The sequence below is a fragment of the Cenococcum geophilum genome (assembly GCF_001692895.1).
Source record: "Cenococcum geophilum 1.58 unplaced genomic scaffold K441scaffold_22, whole genome shotgun sequence".
NCBI lineage: Eukaryota > Fungi > Ascomycota > Dothideomycetes > Gloniales > Gloniaceae > Cenococcum > Cenococcum geophilum.
In genome coordinates this window covers 643,717-669,483 of record NW_027137580.1, presented here as the reverse complement: position 1 = coordinate 669,483, position 25,767 = coordinate 643,717, and the positions used below count along the sequence as shown (strand labels likewise).

The window sequence follows — 25,767 nt, the reverse complement described above, 5'->3', positions numbered from 1 at the left end:
AAGAGTTGAGAGTACCATATTGACGTTCGTTGCGACTTCATAGAGGCTTGGGAGAGGTGTTGGTGATTTGAGGTTTTCGTGTTTGAAGACATACATGGCAAGTTATCCGTCGAATCCTGAGATTCAACGCTGCGGGAAAGAGGGGTCGAAAAATCCCTGCAGCAAAGTTCGGGTAGGATTGAAGAAAGTAGCATGCTGTTGATAGTAAGAAAAGATTCGGACGAACCATTGTAATTAGGTGTAGCCAGCGGCTGCCTTCGTTCGAATCGACGCAATGACATTGGGAGCACCTCCTGTAAGAGACAGGCCGAGAGCTTTCCAATTATTTGCAAAGTTATCAAGACAACTGCGCAAGAGCGTGAAGAAATCAATTATTTACGAGTTATTATATAAACAGACACGCATTAAGTTAGGGACCGTTGAGAAAAGCAGCTCAACCATTGTGGCAGGAATACATGCGATTGTTGGACAACGTGTCTGAATCATACTAAGAGTCACAAAGAACCGATGTCATGAAAGGATAGTGGATTATTCTGGTATCATTCCATGATCCCTAACCGGAAACTCCGAGGCCTATGATACAACAGGCAAACAAAACCCCTTGAACCCAAACCATCCAGCACCACAGATTTCACCTTGGAGCCCAAACAGGCCAGTGAAGAAAGTCATGACGTGAAACATGCAGAAAATAACGCGCCTAACCACCAAAACCGTAGAGAGTACCTATATCCAAGTTAAAAGAAGCAATTAGAAAGGCACATGCAAAACAACTTACGGCCCTGTCGCTTCAGTGCATACACAACATCGAGAGACGTCACAGTCTTGCGTTTCGCGTGCTCGGTATACGTGACAGCATCGCGGATGACACCCTCTAGGAAAGTCTTCAAAACACCACGCGTCTCTTCGTAAATCACTAAAGAAAGTATTAATGACGCCCACAAATTTAGGACATTGCAAAGTACTCACTAGCTGAGATACGCTTGACACCACCACGACGCGCGAGACGACGGATGGCGGGCTTAGTGATACCCTGGATGTTGTCACGAAGAATCTTTCGGTGACGCTTCGCACCACCCTTTCCAAGGCCTTTGCCACCTTTGCCGCCTGTGGATAGGTGTTAGTCATTGTTTAGATGAAGATGCAACTAGAAGTTCGAATAAGAAAAATAACTCACGTCCAGTCATGGTGATAAATGTATATGTAGTGGTGAGATTGTCTTGGAGACTTGAAGTTTAGTCGGTATGAAAGTAGGCGCGTTGTTGTTAAAGTTGCTCGTTGTGGCTTCTTTGGACTTGCATTGCGAACGGGTACTTTAACAGAAGCGAGGACGAGCCGGATCAACTTCGGATCACGTCCGGTTTGGGCAAACACTCGCGTATCGAGTTTGAAGGGGCGGCCGTGCACACGCAACATTTGCCTTTCGATTTTTTGGTGTTCCTGCGCTCGATTCCAGCTTGTCTTGCTCGCTCCAGAAACGCGCTAAATTTCACAACAAGTTGATCCAGCGGCAGGCAGCACCCCCGCCCGGCCCATAAGTACTTCGCTCGCCCACCTCGCTTCATCTCTCTTTCATCATCCACAACCAGCCACTTCTTCCAACCACATCAACACCAACTACTTCCATCAGCAAAAAACTTTATATCATCAAAACAACTCCATCTCGTCGTCGAAATGGCTCGTACCAAACAGACAGCTCGTAAGTACTTATCTAAATACTATTGCACCTGTCGCATCGCTCTGCATAGTCGGTCGTGATGTCGGTCGCGCCACTGTCAACCCCAACATATCTCCACGCGGCTCAACATACTAATCCACCTCGATAGGCAAGTCCACTGGTGGCAAGGCCCCTCGTAAGCAGCTTGCCTCAAAGGCCGCTCGCAAATCCGCACCATCCACCGGTGGTGTCAAGAAGCCTCACAGGTATAAGCCTGGTAAGTGATGAGTCATTCGGTAATCTGATCAACGTCTTCTGACTTTCTTAGGTACTGTCGCTCTTCGTGAGATCCGTCGCTATCAGAAGTCCACCGAGCTCCTGATCCGCAAGCTTCCTTTCCAGCGCTTGGTCCGTGAAATTGCCCAGGACTTCAAGTCGGATCTTCGCTTCCAATCGTCTGCCATCGGTGCCCTTCAAGAATCCGTGGAGGCATATCTAGTCTCCCTCTTTGAAGACACCAACTTGTGTGCGATCCACGCAAAGCGTGTCACTATCCGTACGTAAAATTGGGTCAGCATCGCTTGGATTTTGCTAACATCCTCTTAGAGTCCAAGGACATTCAGCTTGCCCGTCGCCTTCGCGGTGAGCGCGGTTAGATAGTGATTGATTTTGCGACCATTCACGGTTGAATCTCTGCTTGGTAACTTGTCGGCTCAATAAGGCATGGGCAGAAATCTCTTGGTGATGGGAGCTGTTAGGGAGTGGTTCTGGAGTTTTGGGATTGATTTTGCTCTTTATTGATGACGGCTCATGGGGGTACTGGGTCTTTCATGGTACACTGGAATAGTGCCTCTTGCGTTGTACATTACCCAATAATCAGTGAGATCACTGGATGAATTGACGAGAGTCATTCCGCTTAAGGACATGTGTCTTTCCGAGTGATTTGGGTACGTGAGATGTTCACTCAAGGGTGTGTTGTGGTCGAAAATTTTATTTTTAGCTCATGATCTACTTGATGCTTCATTTCGTGAAGAGTATGTGGTGTCTATAGCGTGTAAAATGATATGTTGGTGTCTAAATAATAGGCGTTATCTACGAACCCCCTCTTAAATAAACACAGAATTGATCGATGAGGATCTATAATCTTTATATATGCATCCAAACTCCAAAATTTCCTCTAGAATTGTCACCAACACGGTCAACAAAGCCCTCAGTATTAACTAGCTACACTGTAGCACGTGTGTCACTCGTATGAGTCATAGGTATCCGCCTGGTCTCCCCTTGTCCTGCCTCTTCTTCCCTCGCGGCGCGTTGATTAAGTAAAGAAAGGTAAGTTTGCCATCCAATAGCAATGACACCTAGAATAGCAGCCAAAGTCAGTGCCTTTCTTCTTTAGGAATAGAATCGAAAAGTGGTAGGCGGCAATTCATTCTTCGGACTTTCATCAAAATTTTAGAACAGTTCGGTCACCTCGACTTCGGAAATGTATACATGCTTCCTATGCAAGGAGACTGGATAGCACTCACCTGCAAATGTACTCCTAAACTGTACTGGTACAAAGGTGAAACTAAATGCCGTCACTGCTGGCCAGATCTTACAACTGTTCACCCAGCTCACAGGGACGGTGTGTCGTATCCGCTCTATCACCTCCGTGAAACTCGCGCCGGTCAGCGCGCTCTGCATTCCGAAAAAGTAGCTATTAAAGATGGGCGTGAAGACGATTTGGTTGACGAGCACCTTAGTAGTCAGAGATAACAGCTTTGAACTATAGTTAAAAGACTCCCCTAGCCAGAGGAACCATCGGTAGCTTGGGATAGAGCTTATCCCACCAATGAGTAACGCCCGCACCGTTCTCGATGGGTCGTGGCGCTGCCTGTCTTCATGTTCCACTGAATCTTCCATTGCATGGTCGCATTTGCTACTAATATTTGTAATGGTAGGGGATGGTGAGATACGCTGCGCAGAGAGGTCCCCCAGGAAGTATATCATCAAGGTACTGAGGAGCTGGGTAACATACGGCCTTCGCTGCTGCGCTCGACCGTAGGCCCGGAAAGGGGTACTGAAAGGTTCCAGCCACAGCCATGAGGGCCCAGGTATCGTTTTGGGTGTAGGCGCGGAGGAAGGAATGGGGTCGGTGGAGGTAGATTTGGGTCGTTTGGGGATATGCGGGTGGGGTATGCGGGGTACGCTGCGCTTGAGGGTGATGCGCGCGCAGGCGGCGTTATTTATAGCCATAGTAGGCGCTACTATCAAAAGATAGAGAGAGGTAGAAGCGTTGTTGAATGGTGATGCTTGCCTTTCGTGTCGGATGAGATCGGATGGATCACACCAATTTGCGGACCGGTTCGGAGGCCGAGGCCCTTCTGTTGAGTCCAAAACCTTCAAGTGTAATAGGGAGAAAAGCAAATATAAGAAAAAAACGGAAAGGTACCTTATTTAAGTATAAAGAGGACTTTATAGACACTGTTTCGAATGCCTTCAAACTTGGCTTTGTCTCAAGCCAGACCTTCTGCCGAGGTTTTACTATTATGCTAAACCGTTTTAAGAAACCCTTCGTTAGAAGTAGAATTTTAGTTAAGTAGCTAGTAGAATAAGAGAGTTAATATATACCTATAACTCTTATATAAATGTCTAGTAGGTAGGAGTACTAAAAGAACGCTAGTTTATTGTGTTTTAGTCAAATCTATTTAAAAGTTAATAGATGAACATCTTTCTACAAAAGAAATCAAGCTAATAATACTAAGATGTATTATAAAAGCTTTCACTGTTAGATTGTTCAAATTTACTCTATTGGGGTAGAAACAGCAGGGATTTGGTTTGTCTACTGCTGGATTGTGAGCCGGCCTCGGATATACACAGGCCGCGAAGTTTCCAAAGTCATAGTGACGCCTACGTTCTAACACCAACCCCCAGCTTCTGTTACTATAAAAAGAATGGCATGGCAACCTCATCCAAACCAAAGCTAAGAAGAGACTCACACAGCGACTATGAGTCTGACTTCGACACTGACAGCGAGACACTCATCAACAACCTACTCGCCGAATTCGAAGCTAGCGCCACAAAGTCACTCGTCCTTGAGAGCATAGAGGATGTTACAGGCACTGCGCCCACAGGTACTCTCCATGTACCAAAGACTCGGTCTTCATTCAAAGTACAGGAGGACGAATTGGAGGTTTACTTACGACAGCGTGCACTCCGTAGTCCGTCTGTCGAGGTCGAGTACGACGAACGCTCTCGGACGTCATGGAGCGGTAATTACAGGTCCATATTTCTAGACATATCTGCACTTAACCGCCGATTATCAGACTGGCACACTGACAGCATCTAGTGGCACGTGAAGATGAATCCAAGAAAAGGCGCTCCGAATCCATTTCGTCTATACCGAACCACGATTTTGAAGATGCCCGTTCACCACTTCAACGATTTCGAACGAAGCCCAAAAAACCCTTGTCCGTCACTGACTTGGTCTCTCCGGCCTGGTGCGAACTACAGTACTGGTACACTCTTACGAAATTCGGGCGAAAAAAAGCCACGCCAGCTATGAAGCAGGGGTCTGAGGTCCATAGGATTCTAGAGGAGCAGGATCATGATATGGTAAAAGTGCAAGTCAAGACCAAGGAAGACATGTGGGGCTTGAAAATTTGGAACGTGATACAGGGGCTGAGAGCGCTGAGGGCTACAGGCACGACGAGGGAACTGGAGATTTGGGGTGTAATTGACGGGCAAGTTATCAATGGTATCATTGATGAAATATCATATACTTGCCCGGACCCTGCACTTGAGGAAGCCCTAGAAATTAGCAAGGGAGAGGCAGCCGAGAAAACCATATCAACACTTCCAATAGACCAGGCATCCATCACACACTTTTTAGAAGATGATGTCTCTATCGAGCCTGACCCGGGTGCTCCGCTTGATAATCCGAATCCACAACGCAAAGTATACATAACGGATGTCAAAACCCGCAGTAGGATGCATCTTCCACAAGGCACATCTCTCCGGGGCACATTGATGCAATTGATGCTATACCGTCTTCTCCTCGAGTCTCTAGTCACGAATGCCGTGCCATCAGATGTCATCTTCGCCCGCTATGATCTTAAGCCACTAAAGCCATTCAGCTCCACTTTCATTGCCGAAATCGCCGCACTCGACTTCAATTTCCAAGACGATACACCCTCGTCTTGTAGTGCTTCGTCCAATAGCACTCAGACTTCCATCCACGAGCTCAAATCCCACAACAATTTATCTGCTCTATGGAATGTCATGATAGATGAATCTACTCGAGCAATTTCAGGTTCTTCTGCACTTGGTGACATACTCAGGGCAGAGTTCCGTTTTTCAAAAACAGGAGAAATATTTGGTAATAAGATCTTTGCGTATGATCCCGAGAAGTTACGAGAATATCTTATGGATGAGATGAGTTGGTGGAAAGGCGAGCGCCAGGCAAGAGGGGTTGACATAGAAGAAGCCTTTAAGTGTCGAATGTGCGAGTTTTCAGAGGAGTGTACATGGCGGAAGGAGAAAGCCGAAGAAGCAATAATGAAGCACAGACTGAGGGCTACCGCTGGAGCTAGATCGGCAGTATGACAAATACGAAATTGCCATAGTGAGGAACTATTGAGAAGTATTCTCACCATGGCTTCTAAATACGCGCTAGCATCTACGCGGTTTTCTAAACAGAATTGGTGCCTGTGGCGAAACTTAAACCTCTAAACCCCGATTTGGCTACACTATACAATCTATAGACCTACGCATACCGCAGGTACGTCTTTCTTTGCATTTTCAGTCATACTAGTTGTAGTTTACCGACTAATTGGACCTACTCAGAGTTAAAGGTTTGTTAGGTAGTGTATTACAACCAAATAGAACCTACTATCCCGTGAACTTATTAATGCTGCCACGGCCGCTACCACCAACAAGCCCAAAAGGCCCATTTTTCGATCGAGAGGATGATTGAACAGATGGGTACATATAGCAGTCATGACGCACTGCCTCCCCCAACAACGGCTTCAATAAACAAATAAGATTAAACATGATGGTTGTACAGACGCTGCTAGCGCTCTCAACCTAGGCTCCTTGTATTGGTATTTTGAAAACGAGAAGTTGGTTAGGTCAGGATTTGCAGTGATCTTGTTGGATTGACCCCCAAATCCACTCTAAAGCTCCTGGAGCTCCATGAACGCTAAACCTAAATAGGACTAACGGTTATAAAGGTTAGTAATCCAGTCCAACAAGATCACTGAGGATTTGGCCTGAGAGTTATCATGAGGTAGCCCCCAGTACTGCCCCGACGGAACAACGTATGGGAAACTTGGGTGTTCCATCTGCATTCCACGTGAACTTCTGTACCCTGATCGTCCTGGCCGCCCATCCATTTGTAGGGTCCCTCATACCATGGTAAATAATCCAGTCTTTCACTTCCGTCAAGACTCTTGGTGAAGCTAGCGTGACCCACGCCGTACGCGTTCTAGAGTGCATCCTGGTAGAACACACCCTTCATTGTTCTTTCGCCGGCCTTGCACATTCATTGGGTCATCGCCAACAAGCTCGAGCTGGCCAAGACAATAGTTGCGGTTATCGGAGCGTGCAGCGGAGTAGATGATGAAAACTTTGACCATTAGGACCAGTGAGTTGTTCTGGACCTTCATTGGACGAAAGACGGACATTAAAAGGGCGACCATATGGGTTCATTTCACGTGGGTTGGAGGGTACGCTTATGATTTGTTGTTCGGAGAAATTAGAGCTTACGGTCCATGGGTTCGACATTGTATTCAAAATTAAAAAATATGGGAAAAGTGAAGATTACCATCAAACCTACTCTTGGAGATGCAGAGATTCGCTGGCCAGCCGTCATATTGACGATATCAGAAACTGCATACGTAGTGCAGTCTAGTAGAGTGTTGAAATTACGTCCCGTCAATGGCAAATTAGTCGTATGTATTTAATTGAGCCTTCAGTGTGAATGTTGCTTCCCAAGAATCTGAATCAGAGCCCTCCAGTACATACATCCGATGATGCACAGCGGACAAGACCAATCGCAGTACATGTTAACATCAGGCGGAAGAGAATCTCCATTCGGATCGGCTGTAAATATGACATACCAGCTATTGTCAATACCATGAAATTCAGGAGCCCAAAGGTCAGTTGAGTATTTCATATCCTTTGAGGACTGAAAGAGAAGCTTGGATTCTGCATTATTCCAGTTCCTAATAATAGGCTTAGAGCATTGTTTATAAGTTTCATTCGACCACTTAAATGTGAAATTGATCCCGGAGTATTGTGATGTTGTCATTGGCTGTGTACGCCATAATAATATCCATCGTACTCAGTCACCCATCTAAAAACTGATGAGGATGGGGTTTTTGTACGTTCCAGCATCAGTGCTATTAGTACGATTATTAGTGGACTAGCAGCTTGCCAAGCCCATGGGGAGGAGACCAAATGCAGTCAGCGACCCTATAATCATATTGAAGGACTGTAGAAGAGGATGGACAGATAAGTCGGTAAGAGAAAAAAATTCATCGAAAGGTTCCTCAACATCCAACTTTCCTAATTCCCGATAATCCTTACGTGATAGCCTACTCTGCGTCTACTTCGGAGACTGTTCTACCAAAGCGCCATCCTTCTAGGATAGCTTAATTGCGGAGCAATTTTGCTAGAAAATTAATGAAACAGACAGAAATTATCGATATCTTGTTAATACTCGACGTCATGCCCAGGTCATTTTAAACACTATTTCTATTCGCATCGAGGATAGCGTACTTTGTATTTGTAAAGTGCGCAATCATATTCACTTACGTTGAGGCTCGAATGTATTCACTTTGAGAGGGAATATAAAGGAGCTAACCTCATTCGGTTACTGTAGAAGCTTCATCGCTGCCACCATTGCTTGGCATCAAACATCTAACGCAACATGAACAACCAACAATTCCGCCGGCTGGTACTAGACACTCCTGCAAGAGCCCAGAATGATAGTAAGAGCCCTCCCAAAACTGGCGGCTCTTTCTCCGCCTCGCTGGGCTCGCGTACGCATTCTAATATTCCCATGACGCCGTAGGTTCCTCCACGTAGAATAAATGCATACGTACTAAACAAAGACACGTCGTAGGCGCACAGTGAGAGGCTCCACAAACATCGATTTTGCTCGCCAGCTCGCCGAGCGTAAGTCGGAATCCCAACCGCCAAAGAAATTCCGTTCTTCCGCTGCTCCAAAAGGCACGAAGCTCGCTACTGGATACCAAGACCGCACAAGAAATCGAGCGGACAATGAAGGGGATGAAAAGGCTCAGAGAATAAAGGCTCTAGAGGAGTCCATGAAACTGGGACAGATCGATCGGGAGACATTTGAGAGACTGGTGGAGAATATAACAGGCGGGGATATTGAGGCGACACATTTGGTCAAGGGTCTGGATAGAAAACTGCTGGAGAGGGTTAGAAGAGGCGAGGATGTTCTCAGTGAAACTTCTAACGAGGAGGAGGCTCAGGAGGACCTCGATGAAGAGTTTGAGAAACTAGTGGAGAAAACAGTAGCTCCGGTAGTACGAGAAAAGGCTCAAAAGAAGGGCGAGATGGCACCACCACCTCCGATCTCGGGCATTAAACGAAGTCGCAATACTATACTAGCAGAGCTGAAAGCGTCCAGGAAGGCTGCCGCGGAAGCAGCCGCAGCGGAAAAAGCAATTAAATATCCAGAACTGGGTCCAGGGTTCCGAAAGGTCGGAGAAAAGAGGGAGACTACCAAGCTTGAGAAGGATGACAAGGGTAGAGATATCCTTATAATAACCGACGAGGATGGGAATGCTAAACGGAAGGTTCGAAAAATGAAGCAAGACGAGAATGCAGGACCAACCGGCCTGGACAAAGCCGCTAAACCATTGGATTGGGGAGTGAAAGTACCCGATCTGCCACAAGCAAAGCAACCTTGTTCTTTGATTGAGGACGAAGAGGATGATGATATATTCGAAGGCGTTGGCACAGATTATAACCCGCTGGCTGAGTTAGGAGAAGCCGAATCTTCCGCGGCCTCTGAGGATGAAGATGGTGAGGCTAAGCCCTTCAATACAACCGAGCAGTCTATCAGATCCGCAAATTCAGAAGAAGCACTATCGCAAAAGTCGTCTGGGAATGTGATTCCCCGTCGAAATTATTTTGACAAGTCAACTGCGCTATCAACAAGTCTTCCCAGTAACCCGCTCGTCGACCCTAATATAATTGCCGCTCTCAAAAGGGTCCAAAATCTTGATTCCACTTCCTCCGTCTTCACCACCGCAGGGGACGAAGATCGCCTTAAAAAGCGAGCCACCATGGATCTAGGTTTTGGTTCTAGCCGTTTTGACGATGCAGAGGAGATGGAGAGCGGCAAGCAGATTAAGTTGTCAGAGTGGAATGGCACTGGTGCAGGTAGGGAAGATCGGCACGGAGGAAGTAAGAAAAGGAAACGAGGTCCAAAAAAAGGAAAGGGAGATAAGAACAGCGCAGCTGACGTGTTGAAAGTGATGGAGAAGAACAAAGAGAGTGGGGGCTGATGATGTGCCTTGGATCTTAAATTTAATATAGCTAGGTGGCGTTGAATCAAAGGTGCTCAAAGTGCTTCAGGTTATTTACATAGTTGAGACATTTAGTCTCCGATACAGTATGTAGCTGATGGGGACCTGGCAAAGGCGGTGATTTGGATGCGTAGTCTAATATTCCATCCACCATCAAATCTATGATCACAATGAGTTAGAAACTACACAGGTCACAGTAATAAACTGCTCCAAAAAGTTCCTTTGATTCCCTGCACCTAAGGATCATTCCAGATCCACGGTAACATTTGAGAACTCTCCCTCTCTAGCTTCATCTTCCAGAATATGGGGTTAGTATCATTGAAGCCATGCTTGACCCATCCATCCTCTTTAACATGATATAAGTTAATGAAACAACCAGAATAAGCGTCCCTGTATGTTGCAGCGAGGATGCTTCTGCTGCCCAGCTCCATTGGGTAGCTGAGGCTTAAATGCAGTCTCGGGCCCTTCAGAGGATTGTTCATAAGATAATGGTGATCGTTCGGTGTGATCCAACCAAAAACTGCGACGCTTGATGGCACTCAGTTCTTTACACAAATTGCGGGCTTTCAATCCAGTACTATCGCAAATTCAACTAAAGTGATCTAGGTAGGAGGAAACACCGTTAAGATGGTAAGCTGGGGGTATAAAAAGAATAAGCAATGCATTCATATTAAATAGAAAGGCACACCGTGATCTCGTTATTGGTTCTAAGTATGAGAGGGTAGTCTTGGAAACCAAGAGCCATCTCGAAACCCGTGTCCACCAGCACGACTCCCTGCCCTCATTTACTTTGAAATAATGTAGCCATGTCTTATGTTTGAGTTTCAAAGTTATTCCCTCACACCAAAAGATTCTTGTCGCACGTCTCACGGGTAACCGAGGATAAGGGAGGTTATCTCGGGCAAGGTGCGGTGGAACGGGCAATCTAGAAACCGTGGACCTACAAAGACAGGTGAGCGTAACTATCTTTAAAAGATTCTCACAGAAGGTTTGGAAAACGTGCTCACCTTGATGGTCTTAGCATCAAGCTCCAACCCTTCCTTTTTGTCGATGAGGAACTCTTGGACATCCTTGCGCTGATCACCCTGGAGTTGAATCACCTCACCCATCTCGTTATCATTGACGATAGTGCCATTGCAGGCAAACTTCTTCTTGATAACTTTAAGAATTTTTTTCTGGTCAAATTTCTTGGGGAGTCCTTGGACCGTGGTCAACGTCTTTCGTCCATTTCGCTCTGCGTTCCTTGGATTAGCCATACCCTTATATACCAGACTGATTTTGGGGCATACGCTGGATACGTATGTGTATGTAGTTCTGGGACTGCTTTGTCTCGCCTGGTTCGGATTCGGCCTCGGCGAAGGGGTCTGATGGGTGCTGTTAGCTACGAACGGTAGAGATAGGAGAGGCAGTTCAACAATAACGTAAGCTAAAAGTGTGTGGTGAAAAGTGTTAAGCGTCGAAAACCCCATCATCACCGTTGATTAGCCACGGAGGGGTTGAACGGGGCTTACATACCGAAAGACTTGAGGTTTTCGATAGTTGACATAAACTCGGGTTTCACCTGTAAACCAGAGAGCGGGGTATAGTAAAATGGCAGGAGTACCAGGTTATCGGTGTTGTTTGAGAGTGAAGTGGAGAGTATATTCGATGACTGACTGAGGTGGAGAGTTGGAGGGGGACCTGTGAGGCTGGAATGAACTAGACCTTATCAGGCGCTGGCGCAGAGATCTTTGATCGTTAGTCGTTTCAGAAAACTTGCTCGCAGTCAAATCCCTAACGCATAGTGTGCTCCCATTTATTTGAAGGAGTAGTCTTTTCATATGAGCTTATGTATCCACAGCGAGATCGACATGGTCATATAAATTAAACTGAAAAAATACCTGCCAATTGATTGACAGTGTAGGAATATAATCGAACATGATCGAGCGCTAGTTTTAGAAGACTGTTATATAGTGCCTAGTTATGAATGGCACGAATCTAGTCTCTATACCTGTAATGCCTATTAAGGCTCACACAGTAACGCTGTAAAGTGACCTTGATAGTCTCTGTGCAAACCTTTAGGGAAAAGGCGGAAATGATAATTATTATATTTTCAGCGTGTAGAGCCACTCCACAAACAGTATATTGTAGTTTATTGATGTCTAAGATATCAGCTATGACTAGAGTCCATTTAGCCCTTCCTGCCAGCTCTTCGGTTCACCTTGGTGCAAAGCTTAAAGCTTACTCCTCGCAGTCGAACGCCCTATCACATCAAAAAAGAGTTTTTATCCCTCGAGAAGTATGGGCAGGAAAAAAGCAAATTACTCACACTGTGCTAACTCTTTTTCGCTCAGTTGCCTCAAACGGTTAACATTCGGTGCCTCCCCGGTAGTAACCCCCTTTGCCAATTCCACAAACGCCCCAACTACAGATCTCACTAATCGCGTATTGTGCGGTAATTGCCTTTACCCTAATCACGCAGATTCGTGGGTCGTCTTGACCTCCATCGTGCTTTCCGTCGCCCAAATCACCAATCCAAGCTTTTAAGGCTGGCGAGTAGAAATTTTTTACAATATTACGGTCAGTTTCGACCGATGTTTTGCCCCTGATAGAGGCCCATACATCAGAGGGAGTAAGAAACGAGAGGTTGGTGTCGGGATCTGAGGTAAGGTCATCAGTTTTGCCGGACTCGGAATTCGCGTGGAAGAGCAAGTCGATGCCATTGCCTTCCTATAGTTTCACTGGAAGTTAATATACAGTTATTTAAACAATATCCCAAACAGATGGATATCTCTTGGCGGTTCGAGCGGGATGGATTGAGATTCTTGGATGGATGGTAGCACGCACCTTCGCAGTAAGGGCTATGCAGCGCGAGATAAACAGTCTACTTCTGCCCATCCGTGTTGTCATCGTGCAGAACTTGCACTTATCGGTAAATGCAACTAGATCTTCAACTTTATTCCTCAAAGACGGTTTCTTGAGAATTTTCTCCTTGTAAGGGTCGGCCGGCTTGCTTCTAGTATCGGCATTACTGTAAGACATGTTGAGGTTGAAGGCATGCTAGCTATTAAAGCTAGAGGATGCCAGGGGAAGTTTTGTTGGGTGGGTTATTGACACGTGAGATCGTCGTTGGGTGGTGTGGATTGAGTAGCCTATGGGTTGCTCATGGAACCCGAGATTGAGGATATTGAAAATTCCGAGACTGCTGGAGAGTGAGCAATTAATTTTCTGTAAACGCGTATTTAATCGGCCAAGGGAGCGAGAATATATTGGAGAGAAGTTATAGTTGGTGATTGATGTACGTATGTAGTTGAATTAGGGACTTTAGTGAAGAGACGAGGAATAAGAACCAAGATTAAGGGATCAATGTCCAAAATCTCACATACCTGAAGAAAACGGCCGGAGGAATTTCGTGGTGTGTAAAGTCTGAGCGAACACACGGCGTTTGCGCTCATTCACATTATGGAGAGTGAAAGAATATCTCTAACGTCAAGAGAATTCGCCATCACCGAAAATAAATGATGACGGCAAAATGCAGTGGACTTATGTGGCTATTGAGTGCTAATTGCGCTACTTGGGTGGTTAGCGAAAGTCGTACTTGCTTTAGAGCTCGGAGCAGGTACTCATTGAAGAGCGTTTACTTGGCAAGTGAGCTAGAATTCGGGCTTGGACTACGGTATGAGCTTTGTGTCCTCAAAATTATCGCTGTTTCAGCAGCAACATTGAGGTGAATATTTCCCGAAAGAGAATAAAGTTTGAAAGCTCTCGCATTGAGGTATCCACACCACACCAACATAAATACGAATAGTAAAGTACAGCGAGCGGGAAGGGGAAAATAGCAAAAATGATGTTGAGTTTCCCGCTCGCTCAATTGAGATTTGAGTAAATAAAATCGGTTTACTATCATCCATTCATGCATCCAAAGTAGGGCTTTTGAATGTTTTGAAGATCGCCATCCGGTCCTTTCGAATTTAATGTATTCAACAACTTATCCCATATACTCTCCCCGTTTTGCCCTCTACGTTTCGGCGTCATGTTCTTTCTCCTCTTCTAGGCTAGCCTTCTTCATCTCTTCAGCAACATCTTCTTCGGTATCTTCTTCTTGGGCGAGTTCGGCTGTGGCTGAGACGGAGTCGCCATTGACTCCTTGCTTGCGAGCTAAGTCCTTGCTGCCGTGGTCGGTGCCTTCAGCTTCCAGGCGATCGATTTCTTTCTGCGCCTTGGCGATGTTCTAAAAATGGTTAATGTTTGATGTAATGTTGAAATAATTTTGTGAATATGAGCCAATATACCTCTTTAGTCTTCCGATCTTGGTCCTTCTTCCAGGATTCCAATTTCTCCTTCAGTCTCTCTACCGCGGCAGGGACATCAGCCTGACTCATCGGCGAGTCGACGCCAACCTTGGAAAATTCTTCAATTACACCAATGCTGAGATTGAATTTGCCCTCAGCTGGCGTAGGCGCTGGCGATGAAGCTCCTCCTTTTCGACCCTTCTTCCCCTTCTTACCGCCTGTACCCATAAAATAATTTTCTTCAGCTTCGTCCTTTTTCATCAGTCGTGTGCCCTTGATGCCAGATGAATTGACGGTCCTTTGAGTGGTAGCGGCGAATTTGCTGGGTTCTGTTGTCTCCTTGGCTGCGATGGCAGAAGGGTCAAAATACCTAATGAGGCCTTCCGCCGTAAGGATTTCATCCTGATACGCAGGTGTACTGGCTTCTTCTAGTTTCTGGTTGGCGATTTGCTTCCGCTTCCCAGCCTCGTATTCTACCCGTTCTTGCCGCTTTCGCTCTTGACGCGCTTTGTATGCCTGGCGTTCGTATTCTCCGTATGCACGTTTAGCTTGGTAGTAAGTGTCCTTGATCTGCTTTATAACTGTGTATTTTTCCTGCTGCTCTGTTCGTGCCTTGTCCATTTGGTCCCGCAGCGCCTTCATGTTTTTGAAAGCTTCGTCTTGCTCCGCTTTGAGCTCGTCCAACTCCTTCTGAAGGAGAGTATACTTTTCACTGAGGGCCTTCTGTTCCGGATCATCCAGTGCTTTCTTTTGCTCCGCAATCTGCGCTTTGAGATCGTCGATTGCCTTCAGCTGCACATCAAACTCAGGAAAGTGCTTCCTTTGCTTATGTAGGCTAGTGATCTCGGAGAGTGCTCTTTTCTCATCTACTAACTTCATTGTACCTGCGTCCACTTGCTTCTGCAGACGCTCAATTTCCCGATCAACATCCTCCACGGACTTGAAATTCACACGACCTCGCGCAATCTTGAGCTCATTCATCCGCGACTTAACCTGCTCGTCTGTCTTCTTGATCTTTTCATGCACGGCATTTCGCGAAGATTTATTACCCTGCTGCTGTTGCCGAATTGCGCTCAGTTCGGATTTGAGCTCCTGCTGGCGCCTGGCATTTGGCGAGTCCTTGTTATTAGGTCTGGCGAGATCAAACTTTGCCTTGATAGCATTCTGAATAGCGAGCTTTGGTTAGCAATCGTGAGGAGTAGCATGTAAAGTATGATTGATTGCATGACCAAGCGTTCAAGGAGTGGAAAGACAGGTGATTGGGAGGAACGTGGGACGCACCAATCGTTCCTGAGAAGCGGCATGCTCCTTCTCAGCCCCTGCAAGTTCTGTCTTGTACTGCTCCTCATCGGGCTTCTCGGGCTTGACAAATTGTTGCTTTGTCTTGCTGGCAGACGCAGTGGAAGCAGTGGAAGCAGTGGTATCGGTGGTGGCCATGGTTGCGGCTGAGGGGGTTGCGACGTCAGCCATGATGGCGTATTGTTTGTGTAGAGCCTCCCAAGAGAGAGTATAGGTCGACCAGAAGTAGATGTGAGACTTTGGTATTGGCGATTGGACGGGGGTGGCTTAAGGTTGTTGGTGCGACGTTGTCTTTTCTAGAAATTTACTAAGTCGCAACTTTTCCCGAGAAACCACCCTGCCGAGGATACCCAGGTGACCACTAAGGCTCCATATCTGACGTCTTTCAATATCCGACGTCTTCACCATGACCTATCATACGGATGAGCAGAAAATTCCCCTTTTGCTGCTAAAGACCCAATCTGCGCCGACTGATGGATATGAGGAATACTTTTCTACGTTCGATAATGGAAGATACGAACCGGTATTCGTGCCCGTGCTCGAACACAGATTCAAAGAGGATTCACTTACGCAAGTCCGAGCACGTATAATAAGCGGTGAGTTCACCGTTAAGTCAAATGCTGGCCTAAAGAAACATGGAGCCATCATCTTCACGTCACAGCGCGCTGTGGAAGCATTTGCGAAGGTTGTTGAGGATATCCNCATGCAATTTCAACTGGGATTGGAGGAGTTGCTCCCCGCTACCACGCCACTCTACGTTGTTGGCCCAGCTACCGCTCGTGGTCTGAGGGCGTTAAATCTTCAAAGTCCGATACTAGGCGAGGAATCCGGCAATGGCGACGCACTCGCGGCCTTCATCTTGGAGCACTATAACGGCCTTTATAACGGGTCGTACCCCAACGGTTTTGCAAAGCCACCACTCCTGTTTCTTGTTGGCGAGAAGAGACGAGACATAATACCCAAGACTCTAGAATCAGCGGAACTTCCACCGGAACGGCGGTTAAAAGTGGATGAGCTTGTGATCTACGAGACGGGGGAAATGCCGTCGTTCAAGTCGCACTTCTCCTTGATTTGGGAGGAAAATCGTAAACGGCAGCTAGAGAGACAATGGGTTGTTATCTTTTCTCCAACTGGGTGCAAAGCATTGCTTGACAGTTTGGATCTTCTAGACACTGAAACTGGGAAATCCAAACTCCATGCTGACCGCTGCGAATCGAAAGCGAAAGGAACTAGTATTGCCACCATTGGTCCAACAACACGAGATTATCTGAGAAGTGAATTCGGCTTCGTGCCGGACGTATACGCAACCAAGCCAAGCCCGGAAGGCATAGGTGCTGCTATAAAGTCTTTTATGGAGACAGATGGCCTTGGGAGCAACTTGCCAGTCGTATCAATTTAAAATGAAGCATTGCTCGGATTGTGTAGGAAGCTATGAAAAAGTACCGCGTTCACCTAATTTGTCTTTTAAGCTCAAATAACCTGGAATATAAGCGTGGTTTGCGATGACGAAGAGATGATCTCACGCCATTCTAGAACGGCCAAGACTCAAACTTGCTACTTTCGGCCAATCCTACTGCTTGGGCATGAGGCATTGATGAGTGTCACTGGCGCTGAGCTTTATAAATTTCTAAGGATGCTGATGACGGTAGAACCTTAGTAGATGAACTTAAGCGTCATGCTATCTCAACCACTAATGTATCTTAACTCTGCATTCGAGCATCGTAACCATCGGGTATTGCTCAACCACATAATCTCAGGTGCGATTAACGTCCACTTTTGCTCAGGTAAGCCAATTGTTTGTCTGCCTTACAAAGCTGAGTAAAAGTGGAGAGCTGGTAGAAAATGGCTGATACAAGATCATCTGCTCGCGTCACTGCCAACGCCGACTCGAGTCCCAAATCGCAGCAAGAGAAGGCTCAGACCGGCACAAAGCGCAGGGCCGAAAGCAATGGCTCCTCACAATCTAAGCGTGGGAGGAACGCTACGACGAAGAAATCACAAAAGACCCTCAAGGAGACTATGCCTATTGCAGAGAATAGTGCTATTCCGGGAGATATCGAGACAAAAGAATACACAGCCGAGGGTCAAGCTCTGGAGAAGGAAGCTCATATGACCGAGGATATTCCTACTGAACCACAAGACCCTCCTCAAGAGCGGCATAAAGATGAGACTATTAAAAAGGCTGGAGGAGGTGAGAAATCTAGAAGTGCTTCAGAGACTGCGAGAGACCAGAACGAATTACCATATATCATAAAGCGAACTAGACCTGGAGAAAGCTCGAACGGGGTAGTAGAGAAGTCTTCCCAACGGGAGAAGACCATGCCATCGAGCATTTTGGAGAACGGGATCATCTATTTCTTCATTCGAAATCGTGTTGGTGTTAATGATGCAGAGAGCGTATCAGACCTTCAACGGACATACTTTGTCCTCCGTCCACTTCCAAAGGGTGCTAGGTTGGGTGATGGAGCCATTGAGGATCTTTAAAACAATCGACTTTTAGCTCTTCCAAAAATACGTTCCCCAAGAGTCATCGTGACCGTTTCATGGCTTTTGTTGAGAAAGCCAATACGACGGTTCAGGATCTCAAAGAAAGCGTCTTCCAAGGACCAGACTATACTGCCCAGACAGCAGGCACCCGCCATAATCAACCTGTGATGCCTGTTGGTGAAGGTGTATATGCCATTACTCGCACCAATGGATCGACTCACCTCGTGCACATGCTTACGATCCCTTCGGAACTTGGTGAGGTCCAAGAAGAACTTGGACTACGTTCTCAGGGTAGTTTCATGGTAAACGTCAGGAACCCCGAGAGACCAGGCCCTGCAAGCGCGAGACTGCCACAAAAACCAGAGTTTCCTAAAGAGTGAGTGCTATGTCCATGTAATGATATGATTTACTCGTTTACAAGTTCGAAGGATAGTAGAGGGTTCCGTGGACCACCATAGGTTGAGATTCTGCCAGAACATCTGAATTATGCCAACGCCCAGATTCTGCTCATCGGTGAAGGCACGGAAGGGGGCGTGGGAAAAGCGCTGGAGCCAACGTTAAGAGATCAGAAGAATAAGAAAGAAACACCCACGGAGCCGATGGAGGAATTAGAGCATGAGGATGAACTCTAGGTCCAACACCTTCATGGTCTGTGTCACTATGAAATTGTCCGATCAATCGATGACACTGACCATCCCTAGGCGATGATTCTGTATTCGACGACCTTGATGAGTAGGAGGGATTATCCACAAATCCTCACTACCTGGCGAAATTGGCTGCATGCTTGTTGGTGAAGCTGCAGCAGAAACACGTGCGTCCCGCGGATATCGCCATTGTTTCGTTGCTAGTTTGCTGTTAGCCTACTATCGCCGGTGCAGTTCATTTCAGAAAGGCTTACAAATGGCATACATATCGCTTGTTCCGTCAAGTTTGCTGTGTATCTGGAGAGTATGGGTCTTATACGGCCGAAGAATATTAGTCGAGAACTTGCCTCGGGATGAACGGGAAGTGAGGAAGGTTTCGATGTGACGAGGTTATGTATACATATTACTCAATTAAAAATGACATCGCTCCATTTACATTCGCTATCCCCTAGCGTGAGCTGTCTCATCTTTCCATACTATGCCCTTCGTTCTGCAAGACGGTTAGGGAACACAAAAAATGGCCGGGCTGTGGTGGGGTGCTAGATGCATGACGCGCTATTCAAACACTTAGCTACTGCTATTGGGGGCAGCGCTAGTTTTACATAACCAGCCTGAATAGGATTACATACCCGGAGAGTGATATTTGTTGCTAGTAGTCTGCATTGTTCATGCACGGAATGGTATTTGGATGAAATAATGTCTTATGTGTGTGGAGGGGTTTTGGTACTATCACTCTCTGTTAAGGTTTAACTAAATGCTGCAAAGACTGGATATTACCTAGCAACCTTTTAGTATTCCTCCAGTTAAGCTCTTTTGACCGTTAAGTTGATTATGGAAGGAAGTACATAATCACCTTCACATATCGTTTGAGGTTAGCTCCAGCCAGTTGACGGGCAGAAGCCGAAACCAAACGACGAAGGCACGTTTCTGTGTACCTCCTCCCTCCACTCATAATGTTTGATTTCAGATTGCAATAGCAATGAGCCCCGAAACGCCTCTTCATCATCGCGCCGTCGCCAATGGACTTCCTTCAGATCACATACCCAAGAGGTCCACCATGGAACCTAACGTTCTCAATATCGTGCTTGGTACCCTCCTGGTGAAGCCGTGGTACCCGTCGTTCTACCCGGAAGAGCTTGTGGGCAGGACAGCAGACAGACTCTACGTATGCCAATGGTGCTTCAAGTACTCAAAAGAGTTGATGCCTTTTCTTGGGCATGTGGTACGCCAATCTCGCTCGAACAGCTGTTCAATCTCATGCTGATCAGTTCGAGCAAGAAAGCCTGCCCTCTCAAAGACGCCCCACCACCTGGGACGGCTATATACACCAAAGATGGCTATTCAATCCACGAAATCGATGGTGAAGAGCACAAGGTACCCTCTCCTAAATCCTCGACCTTCCGCACTCAGGGCTTAGGCTCGTTAATCTAGCTGTACTGTCAAAATCTCTCGCTTTTCGCTAAACTCTTCCTCGACACAAAATCCGTCTTCTACGATGTAACCACCTTCCTTTACTATCTTCTCGTCGCTCACGAGCCATCTCCTGCCATTGCCTCAACAGTACCAGGACAAGGTGCACAGCAGCAACCGCAGGTGGTAGGTTTCTTTAGCAAAGAGAAAATGAGCTGGGACAACAATAATCTCGCATGCATCCTCGTATTTCCGCCCTGGCAGCAGCAAGGCCTAGGCCAGATTCTCATGGGCGCAAGCTATGAACTTAGTAAACGGGAGGGTAGGCTAGGTGGACCTGAGAAACGTATGCTATCCCTCCCATCGATTCTCGTCTCCCAATTTCTCCGTGCTTCAAATACATAAGAAGTAGTGCGCTACTAATATATAAATTAGCGCTCTCCGAACTCGGTAAACGAGGCTACCAATCTTACTGGTCACACACTATTGCGCGTTCCCTTCTCTCCGCGCCCCCAAAGAAGACTCTTACAGTCCGCGATATACGAGACGATACCTACATTGTGCAGGATGATATCATTACAACGCTGCAGGCGATGCAAGTTCTAGACCAGAAAAAGCGAGGAGGCGCAGACGCAGTCATAAATAAGGCGAAAGTGAGGGCATGGGCGGAGGCACATAAAGTCGATCCATATCCACCGGTTGATATTGAAGGATTTGTACAAGTGGAGGAGGAAGACGAACAGCGGCAGGAACTGGAGGAAGAGGAAGAGGAGGGGGAGGTTGAATGACTATAACGGTTATACGGATTGGATATGCCACAACCCACCCAATTCAGGTCTTTCCTCTGAGGCAGACAGAAAGCCCAAATTAAATACCCTCTATTCTACTCAAAGAGCGTAGGGCACCCTGGCGACATTGAGGCAAGTGTTATATTCCTTAGGGGTTTATAGCTTTGCTGTCACGCCACGAGGTTCAAGGCCTGGAAATGGAGAAAGGAGGAGGAGATAGAAAGATTGAGGTGAGATATCGTTTAGGGTTGAGCTGCGGCTCTGGGTGATACCCTGAATACAGGAAAGTTTTCATGCATCATCTAGCGTGATAGCAAAGGGCAGCGTCCTGATTGAATGTACACGTATTGGAAACATTTGACTAGGCGGTGTCATTTCTTTAGAGCTAGGGTTGGGATTGTTTTCAAAAGACTGGGGGCACTTTGAGAGTATCCTTGATGAAATAAAGAGCGTCACCCTATTTCTGACTGTTGGGCATACTACTTCTTTAAAGGAAGATTGCAGAATTTCGTGATGGAGCGGTTATTCCAACTGCTGTAACGCCTAAGCTACTGGTAGATGACTCGGCGGGTCGTTCCACATCCGGTGTCTTGTCTATAAGGGATGATTATTTAGTATGCATCCAGTTTTAGACGTAGAGATGTTTAGCATAATGCCCCTTCCACATGAAACCTTAGCCGTAAGGCCCATAGTGTGACGTTGTATTTCCATGGTTCGATTGATGGTGACTTCGCAAATCTCATCCTAGTACGAGCTGAAATTATACTATATTTTAGTCCCATCGTTGCTCAGGCTTTTGTCTCAGTAAAGGGGCAGCAGAGTCCAGTGGGCTATAAATGGTTTTCCAATACTAGTTCGAGGGCAACGCATTAGAATAAGCTGTGCTGCTTACGATTATCACGAAGTAAGGCTGAAAGTGGAAACGATTTCTCAAAGAATATCTCCCATAGAACTCAATTGGAAGAAATATAATACAACATCGTCCTTAGCGTGGCGCCGAAAGTAGAAATGTGTTTAAGAACTTCGTATGTCAAATATGTAAAATGCAAGTGTCATTTGTAGAATGGATAGTCTAAATATTGTAGCGGTATGTAAATGCAGGAAACGCTTTGAATTTTAGATCGATGCAAGCGTGGTAAATCAACTAATACACCTACTTTAAATCCAAATACATTAATACTCATAACATTTTAAGCCATTCCTAATAGCTAGAATAACTAACAGGCCTATATTAAATAATACTTATAACGCATACGCCAACTTATCTATTCGTGAGCGACTATATTTAAAAGTTCATCTACTATAAGTATTAACGGGGGGACTAAACAGGAGGAGGTAATAGTTAATGGCTTTAGCTTGAAAATTGCTGCTTTAACCGCGATATTCAAACCCAAATGCTTTAACAACCACTAAGCCAATTTAAATAATTTTTGCAGCGTTGGATTCGGATTATCCAGTTCTCAAGCTTCAGTTTGGCCGTTTGCTCATATAGACGTTGGTTGGTGGTTAATTGATGGGTGATTTTATAATACGAGGCTCGTCTTTGTATGAAGAATACACCCAAATCCGCGCTTGCCCCTTTTCGTTTTGCGATCCAAGCTTATGTAATGCAATAAGCACGTGAGAATGAGGTCGTTAACTCTCTCCTGTCACGAATGGCCTCGATGCCGATTTTCATGAACATCGCAATTTTCTCGCACTCCACGCTCGACTTTACTTACTTGGGTGTTGCACTTATAGATTTTTAAATGTCGATAACTGCCAATGCAGCTCGGGTATTCTTACCACAATATCTTAACAGAATGCTAATAGCGAAACGTTCCACCCTGCTGCCATTTCTTTATCACACAGCAACAATCCGACAATATCGGTCCTTCTCTGGAAAGCCTCTTCCAGGCCATCCCATGGAATCTGGGCAGGACACTTCCAGATCGAATTATAATGACCTACTCCGACTGGACGATGTCCCTTTGCTTGATGGCGAAACCTCAACATTTGAAAACTCGAATTCCCTATCTCAAATGCCAAATGACCGAGCTACATATCACCGACAGCGAAAGTCCACGATCACAGACAGTGAGCGCAAGGCTTTTCAGCGACTCTTCGGCAATCTTGTTTCTCAACCCGAGCGGCAGCCATTGCCTCTAGACGCTGCCGAGGAGTCTTCCTTAGACTCCGTTTTAGAAGATGTCCTTATAAAACACCGAGCGAGTAGCGATTGGGCTAGCCCGAGCTTGAAGATACCTTCGATTCGATCAGTAGCTGAAGTATTAACCAGCCGGAAATCCAATCATGATCAAAAGACAATTAGAGATGTCGCAGGAAACAACGACTCTTTGGAAGCATTGCAAAAACAACAATACAACCGAGTTGAAGGTCTGCTACGCGCTGCAAAAACGGACGTAGAGCTTTGGAATGTTCTTGAAACAGAAGTGTTTTCCATCATTCGTGAGCTGGACTTAGATGGCGCAGCGGCGAATACCGCAACTCCAATACTGAAGCCCACTATCGAAAATATATGCGAGGAAATTGATCACGCTTCTCGCCTCGCTATCATTGGGCCAAACTATCCCTCTTTCTTGGTTATTGCGGTGCGCCAACTACGTCAGGAATTTCCATCCTCATCGCTTTCTCTTACCATTCTTCCAGCCGTTAAAGACCTTGGGCGTGGGTCTTACGTACTTGGAGCAAGCACTGTGCTCTACAATGAGCTGATATCCCTTGCGTGGCTCACGTATGCAGACTTCGAGTGCATTGAAGAACTTCTACAAGATATGGATAATAGTGGTGTAGATTTCGATGGAAACACTCTTGAACTACTTGAATCTATTCATGATGAGGCACGTAAAGCGTGCATGGGACGATTCGGCGCAACTGTCGCAGCGGTTTGGGAGATGGATAGGTTCACTGACGGCTGGAGGAAGCTGGAACGCTGGCGCGACATTATCAAGGATCGAATGCAAGCTGAGGCCATCCGCAAAGCCAACGCACGCGAAATACAACCTGCAAACCACTATACGGAGCCAAGAGTTCCACCCACTGTATAGGAGCTGTGTAAATGTCTAAGATAATATGCATACTACGCTTGTATGACGGGCTCGAAAAGGCCCTCGTAATACCTCCTGCACATAAAATTTGCTGCATATGATTTTGTGATGAAATTTCGTAATTGCCCGTTCGCTTTCTTTCCTGAATATTATCGACATGCAGATATACGCGCTAGATTTGTGACGTCTTGGAGGTTCCAATTCGGGTTGAATCACTTAGCCGCAACTGACAATCTTGCTTCGACGTACAAAACACCATGAACTCCACAATGAGTCTCAAGCACGCCGCGATACCTAAGCTGCGGGGAGCTCTCTCCCGCCCACTCTCCCGCCAGACATGCTTTTATCACTCTTATGAGTATAGCCAGCCCGCGCCGTTCTCCGCCTCTGAGTCTGCCATTCTCTCTTCCGCGATCACGCACGTCCCGCAATACGGTTTTACTTCAACAGCACTTAAGCTTGGTGCCCGTGACGCTGGCTATTTAGATGTCTCAACAAATTTATTTCCGCATGGAGTGTTTGACCTTGTAAACTACCACCTGGTCACGCAGCGACTAGCATTGAAAGATACTGTACAATTTCCTGCAGATGGAGAGCTGGGGCCTGGGAAAACGCTTGGGGTTGGCGCGAAGGTGAGGACACTGGCGCTGACACGCTTAAGAGCGAATGGGTTGATCATACATCGATGGCAGGAGGCAAGTCCATTCGCTTTTGTTCAATGATATCCATCTCTCACCGCGTATACAATATTTGCATTCACTAACCATTTCAAATTAAACAGGCGCTAGCGATAATGGCCCAGCCAAGCTATACCTTCACCTCTGTTGCAGAGCTCGCACGTCTTGTGGATGAGATCTGGTTCCTAGCCGGTGACACCAGCGTTGATACAAGTTGGTACACGAAACGTGCCAGTCTGTCGGCAATATACTCAGCAACAGAAATCTTTATGACACAGGACCGATCTTTAGGCTTCGCTGATACAGAGAAGTTTTTGGATGCAAGGCTAGAGGATAGCTTGAACATTGGGTCTTTCTTGGCGGGGTTGGGGGAATGGGCGGACTATACGGGGCATTCCTTTGTGAACGTTCTGAGGAGCAAAGGGGTGAGGATATAATTCTGGCAGTGTGAGCGAACTGCACTAGGGACGGGATGAGTATTATGTAGAACATCTTAGTTGTACTTGAAGATTTAGTTGAATGAATGTCCCATTGCAAACTTTGCATAATAAGCTACATTCATCAGGTTCGTATATTGCAACCAAAACAAGCTACATGTGAAACTTCCATCCACTTTTAGTTATTCATATTCTAGCATTCTCGGTACCTGTAGGAAGGTAGGTATTCCTCTTTTGCTTTGATGACCCCAAGGCGACATGCTATACCCGCATTTGGTTATACATTTTAGCCTTTTCCAAACTGCACTTCGAACCCTGGGAGGTGGAAACTACATCACCAAGCAAAGGCCAAGGTCTTGTCTCTGCGTGCAAGTCCCTGGCGTCCGTATGGAGTAGGCTTGGCGAGGTTAAGAGTCGGCCATGCAAGTCATCGCGATTGAATTCCAGAATATTCTCCAAGATCAGGGTCCCCTGTCTCTCACACGTAGATTCGTGCCCAAATTTCGATGC

General features: G+C 46.3%; 16 protein-coding genes across 16 annotated transcripts; 10 read left to right on the top strand and 6 right to left on the bottom strand.

Annotated features, from left to right (window-relative positions):
• Window positions 1-597: 597 nt before the first annotated feature.
• On the bottom strand, window positions 598-1,214 carry K441DRAFT_660162 (histone-fold-containing protein). The gene is made up of 4 exons (XM_067648658.1): window positions 1,175-1,214; window positions 967-1,104; window positions 776-913; window positions 598-723 (listed from the first exon to the last, which is right to left on the bottom strand). The coding sequence occupies exons 1-4, from the start codon at window positions 1,182-1,184 to the stop codon at window positions 698-700; spliced, it is 312 nt and encodes a 103-aa protein (XP_067503829.1). The 5' UTR covers window positions 1,185-1,214; the 3' UTR covers window positions 598-697.
• A 388-nt stretch (window positions 1,215-1,602) lies between these two features.
• K441DRAFT_660160 (histone-fold-containing protein) lies at window positions 1,603-2,560 on the top strand. Its single transcript, XM_067648657.1, has 4 exons — window positions 1,603-1,696; window positions 1,824-1,931; window positions 1,983-2,210; window positions 2,261-2,560. The coding sequence occupies exons 1-4, from the start codon at window positions 1,672-1,674 to the stop codon at window positions 2,308-2,310; spliced, it is 411 nt and encodes a 136-aa protein (XP_067503828.1). The 5' UTR covers window positions 1,603-1,671; the 3' UTR covers window positions 2,311-2,560.
• Window positions 2,384-4,207, bottom strand: K441DRAFT_660159 (uncharacterized protein). Its single transcript, XM_067648656.1, has 2 exons — window positions 3,181-4,207; window positions 2,384-3,012 (listed from the first exon to the last, which is right to left on the bottom strand). Exons 1-2 carry the CDS (start codon window positions 3,887-3,889, stop codon window positions 2,879-2,881), a joined length of 843 nt encoding a protein of 280 aa, XP_067503827.1. The 5' UTR covers window positions 3,890-4,207; the 3' UTR covers window positions 2,384-2,878.
• Window positions 4,208-4,550: 343 nt separating this feature from the next.
• Window positions 4,551-6,608, top strand: K441DRAFT_696527 (uncharacterized protein; the record flags this gene model as incomplete). Its single annotated transcript, XM_067652894.1, has 4 exons — window positions 4,551-4,905; window positions 4,983-6,232; window positions 6,397-6,413; window positions 6,518-6,608. Exons 1-4 carry the CDS (start codon window positions 4,593-4,595, stop codon window positions 6,606-6,608), a joined length of 1,671 nt encoding a protein of 556 aa, XP_067503826.1. The 5' UTR covers window positions 4,551-4,592.
• A 1,955-nt stretch (window positions 6,609-8,563) lies between these two features.
• On the top strand, window positions 8,564-10,408 carry K441DRAFT_611374 (uncharacterized protein; the record flags this gene model as incomplete). Its single annotated transcript, XM_067645570.1, has 2 exons — window positions 8,564-8,704; window positions 8,760-10,408. Coding segments are annotated over 2 exons (1,558 nt in total), but the record flags the coding sequence as incomplete, so codon positions are not given.
• A 61-nt stretch (window positions 10,409-10,469) lies between these two features.
• K441DRAFT_503881 (uncharacterized protein) lies at window positions 10,470-10,646 on the bottom strand (the record flags this gene model as incomplete). Its single annotated transcript, XM_067642037.1, has 1 exon — window positions 10,470-10,646. A coding segment is annotated over one exon (177 nt), but the record flags the coding sequence as incomplete, so codon positions are not given.
• Window positions 10,647-11,165: 519 nt separating this feature from the next.
• Window positions 11,166-11,743, bottom strand: K441DRAFT_687247 (putative translation initiation factor SUI1; the record flags this gene model as incomplete). Its single annotated transcript, XM_067652076.1, has 3 exons — window positions 11,166-11,431; window positions 11,487-11,561; window positions 11,713-11,743. 3 exons carry the CDS (start codon window positions 11,741-11,743, stop codon window positions 11,166-11,168), a joined length of 372 nt encoding a protein of 123 aa, XP_067503823.1.
• A 593-nt stretch (window positions 11,744-12,336) lies between these two features.
• On the bottom strand, window positions 12,337-13,218 carry K441DRAFT_705666 (bli-3 protein; the record flags this gene model as incomplete). Its single annotated transcript, XM_067653614.1, has 3 exons — window positions 12,337-12,557; window positions 12,595-12,906; window positions 13,024-13,218. 3 exons carry the CDS (start codon window positions 13,216-13,218, stop codon window positions 12,498-12,500), a joined length of 567 nt encoding a protein of 188 aa, XP_067503822.1. The 3' UTR covers window positions 12,337-12,497.
• Window positions 13,219-13,803: 585 nt separating this feature from the next.
• On the bottom strand, window positions 13,804-16,167 carry K441DRAFT_660154 (uncharacterized protein). Its single transcript, XM_067648655.1, has 3 exons — window positions 15,750-16,167; window positions 14,469-15,632; window positions 13,804-14,407 (listed from the first exon to the last, which is right to left on the bottom strand). Exons 1-3 carry the CDS (start codon window positions 15,936-15,938, stop codon window positions 14,195-14,197), a joined length of 1,566 nt encoding a protein of 521 aa, XP_067503821.1. The 5' UTR covers window positions 15,939-16,167; the 3' UTR covers window positions 13,804-14,194.
• K441DRAFT_660153 (tetrapyrrole biosynthesis, uroporphyrinogen III synthase) lies at window positions 16,154-17,629 on the top strand. Its single transcript, XM_067648654.1, has 2 exons — window positions 16,154-17,551; window positions 17,598-17,629. Exon 1 carries the CDS (start codon window positions 16,174-16,176, stop codon window positions 17,164-17,166), a length of 993 nt encoding a protein of 330 aa, XP_067503820.1. The 5' UTR covers window positions 16,154-16,173; the 3' UTR covers window positions 17,167-17,551; window positions 17,598-17,629.
• On the top strand, window positions 17,574-18,497 carry K441DRAFT_660152 (uncharacterized protein). The gene is made up of 2 exons (XM_067648653.1): window positions 17,574-18,416; window positions 18,476-18,497. The coding sequence occupies exon 1, from the start codon at window positions 17,610-17,612 to the stop codon at window positions 18,249-18,251; it is 642 nt and encodes a 213-aa protein (XP_067503819.1). The 5' UTR covers window positions 17,574-17,609; the 3' UTR covers window positions 18,252-18,416; window positions 18,476-18,497.
• On the top strand, window positions 18,476-18,749 carry K441DRAFT_660151 (uncharacterized protein). Its single transcript, XM_067648652.1, has 2 exons — window positions 18,476-18,630; window positions 18,683-18,749. The coding sequence occupies exons 1-2, from the start codon at window positions 18,485-18,487 to the stop codon at window positions 18,735-18,737; spliced, it is 201 nt and encodes a 66-aa protein (XP_067503818.1). The 5' UTR covers window positions 18,476-18,484; the 3' UTR covers window positions 18,738-18,749.
• K441DRAFT_705664 (uncharacterized protein) lies at window positions 18,713-19,326 on the top strand. Its single transcript, XM_067653613.1, has 2 exons — window positions 18,713-18,902; window positions 18,956-19,326. The coding sequence occupies exon 2, from the start codon at window positions 19,035-19,037 to the stop codon at window positions 19,281-19,283; it is 249 nt and encodes an 82-aa protein (XP_067503817.1). The 5' UTR covers window positions 18,713-18,902; window positions 18,956-19,034; the 3' UTR covers window positions 19,284-19,326.
• A 629-nt stretch (window positions 19,327-19,955) lies between these two features.
• K441DRAFT_561760 (histone acetyltransferase, MYST family) lies at window positions 19,956-21,096 on the top strand (the record flags this gene model as incomplete). The annotated part of the gene is made up of 4 exons (XM_067643543.1): window positions 19,956-20,120; window positions 20,177-20,272; window positions 20,330-20,654; window positions 20,744-21,096. The coding sequence occupies 4 exons, from the start codon at window positions 19,956-19,958 to the stop codon at window positions 21,094-21,096; spliced, it is 939 nt and encodes a 312-aa protein (XP_067503816.1).
• Window positions 21,097-22,761: 1,665 nt separating this feature from the next.
• K441DRAFT_660146 (uncharacterized protein) lies at window positions 22,762-24,223 on the top strand. Its single transcript, XM_067648651.1, has one exon. The coding sequence runs from the start codon at window positions 22,845-22,847 to the stop codon at window positions 24,141-24,143; it is 1,299 nt and encodes a 432-aa protein (XP_067503815.1). The 5' UTR covers window positions 22,762-22,844; the 3' UTR covers window positions 24,144-24,223.
• A 189-nt stretch (window positions 24,224-24,412) lies between these two features.
• Window positions 24,413-25,380, top strand: K441DRAFT_611359 (ubiquinone biosynthesis protein COQ9; the record flags this gene model as incomplete). Its single annotated transcript, XM_067645569.1, has 2 exons — window positions 24,413-24,856; window positions 24,925-25,380. 2 exons carry the CDS (start codon window positions 24,413-24,415, stop codon window positions 25,255-25,257), a joined length of 777 nt encoding a protein of 258 aa, XP_067503814.1. The 3' UTR covers window positions 25,258-25,380.
• Window positions 25,381-25,767: the final 387 nt, after the last annotated feature.